The sequence below is a fragment of the Cucumis melo genome, chromosome 2, assembly GCF_025177605.1.
Source record: "Cucumis melo cultivar AY chromosome 2, USDA_Cmelo_AY_1.0, whole genome shotgun sequence".
Classification (NCBI taxonomy): Eukaryota; Viridiplantae; Streptophyta; class Magnoliopsida; order Cucurbitales; family Cucurbitaceae; genus Cucumis; species Cucumis melo.
Window position 1 is genome coordinate 20,835,165 of NC_066858.1, and position 2,206 is coordinate 20,837,370.

A 2,206-nucleotide genomic window follows, 5' to 3' on the forward strand; every position below is an offset into this window, starting at 1 on the left:
GGGCTTTGTTCTGGGGGGGCCGCCTTGCGCAGCTTTAGAAAGGAGAGAAATGAAGAAAGTCACTCTCTCCAACCTTTTCTATCTATTCATTCTTAGAAGTAGGGCGAGAGAAAGTCAATATGATTGATGTGCCTTGGTTTTTCCAACGAAACTAAGCACTTTTTTTTCTTTCTCATTCTACAGGCTCAGTCCCACACTCTGACTTCAATGATGGGAACAACCTCTGCACTCCGACGCTCCAATGAACAAGAGTTCTCCGCCTTACTTTACTCTATTTAGAATAGTGGTCGATCCCTCGGGAGTTAGATTCGTAACTGAATCTTATGTTCACGCGGTGATATTCTATCTTTCCAAGAGTACTATCCTGTACGTAGTCTATGTCTGGGGAGCATACTTTACAGGAGGCGGTAGAGAGGTCCCCCAGCCCCGTTAGCATCAAAGATCTGAGATAAAGGATTACGGAGTCAGGTCTTTTCGGTCCGGAGCCGGCCGGTAATGGACCTACATACCTTGCTTATGGACCAGCTGCAGAGCTAAGCCTTGTTCTATTGGTTTGGTGGTTGCTACCAAGACGATTTCTTTATGCCCATCAAAGGACCTCGAGATGCTAATCCACGAAAAAGGATACGAGAAATGATAAAGAACTCATCTACTCCATGAGGGCGACCCGTGAAAATACATCGCTTTCTTACTCGTGCAAAGGTTTCTTGGCAACTTGGACAACTTATAACGATCTTTGTCCCGCATATCACTAGGAAAATGGGGATCTTTACTCAATTCTAAAGCTTGAGTCTCAATTCATATTTAGCCGCGAGCAATCTACTCGTATATTTCGCTTCTCATACTCCTCTCCTTATCAGTCGAGCCTCATCTTTTTGAAAAAAGCCGCTCCACGGCTTGTGTCTTGGCCGAAGTGAGAATAGTCACATTGAACCCTAGAATATTAATATTAGAGAGGATCTCAAAATGATCTTCCAGTTCTGGGGAGAATGAGCAAAACGGAGTTTCCATCGAGAATTTCATGGAGTTTTCCCGTATTTCGACCTACGAATCTAAGAGAGACATTACTGTCGAGATTCTGACCTCAAAATTAGACATTCCATGCCCTCGGAGAGTGCTTTCTCGTGCTAGGTCACTGACATATCTTTTTTTTTCTTTATTTGACTCTGAAAAGATCATTCTTTGATCCTTTGTATGAATTTCTGACCGCACGGAATCTCCATAGCCAATTTTCCATTTTTTCTTATGAAAGAATAAGGTGCCTTTGGTACTACTCTTATTTTACACAATCCAGAAACTTCCATAACCTTGGTGTGATTCGGTTTGAGCAAGAGATCCTGACGTGATACATCTTCGTAATGAAAATGGAGTGGAAAGATGAGTTTACAAGTATCTAATCTATAGAATAAGCACTGTGAACTATCTGCTTCAAAAAGATAGTTGGTTGAGGAATGAAATAGCTCGACCGTTGAGGGAGAGGAATGAAATAGCTCGACCGTTGAGGGAGAGGAATGGAATACGAATGAGATCAAAAAAAAGGATTTCGTCCTAGTCCAGATCTGTCTGATATTCAGATATTTCTAGCTCAGATGAAGAGAAAGAATTCTCTGTTTATGCTGATTGGGATCCTTGTCTGGATAGTGAACTTTCTGGGTATCTTTTTCTTGCCTAATCTCTTTTCCTGCTATGTCCTGCCAGGTCCCCACCACACTGAATGATGAAGCGCCTCCAGGAAGGTCAAGCCAAGCCTTCATGGAATTTGTCTGGGCGAGAAGGGACTGTGACTCTGAGTCTATTATCGTCATGATCGATTCACGTCCTACCTACGTTTGCTGAGAACCAAAGCTAGCAACCTCAGTCTTTGGAAAGGAAAGGAGAGGTGTGAAAGCCACTCGACTTGAAAGGAAAGAAATCTCAGGCGTGCCGAACTTCAGTTACAACACTCTTTCCCTCCGATCTGGGGGCTAGCTTGCTTCCACTGGTGGCGGGCGAAGGGTGCTCCGGAAGTCCCATCCATCAGAGTGAGTTCCAGAAGGAGATCTTCGCCTCGAGGTTTAGGAGATAGGCTCAACCCCCACTCATAGGTTTAGGCAGTTCGACCAGACGAGGATGTGGTTTGTGCCCGCTGATTCTCTTGCAGACCTTTCTTTGGTGGCCGGAAACCAGGTAGCTAGACTGAAGAGGCGAGGGGTCAAGGCTCGAGCAC

At 44.6% G+C, this 2,206-nt stretch overlaps 1 protein-coding gene across 1 annotated transcript; it reads right to left on the bottom strand.

Annotated features, from left to right (window-relative positions):
- Positions 1 to 287: 287 nt before the first annotated feature.
- Positions 288 to 1,805, bottom strand: LOC127148301 (ribosomal protein S14, mitochondrial). Its single transcript, XM_051081782.1, is given in 5 exon segments — positions 288 to 702; positions 704 to 782; positions 785 to 823; positions 826 to 935; positions 1,669 to 1,805. Coding segments are annotated over 5 exon segments (504 nt in total). The 3' UTR covers positions 288 to 563.
- Positions 1,806 to 2,206: the final 401 nt, after the last annotated feature.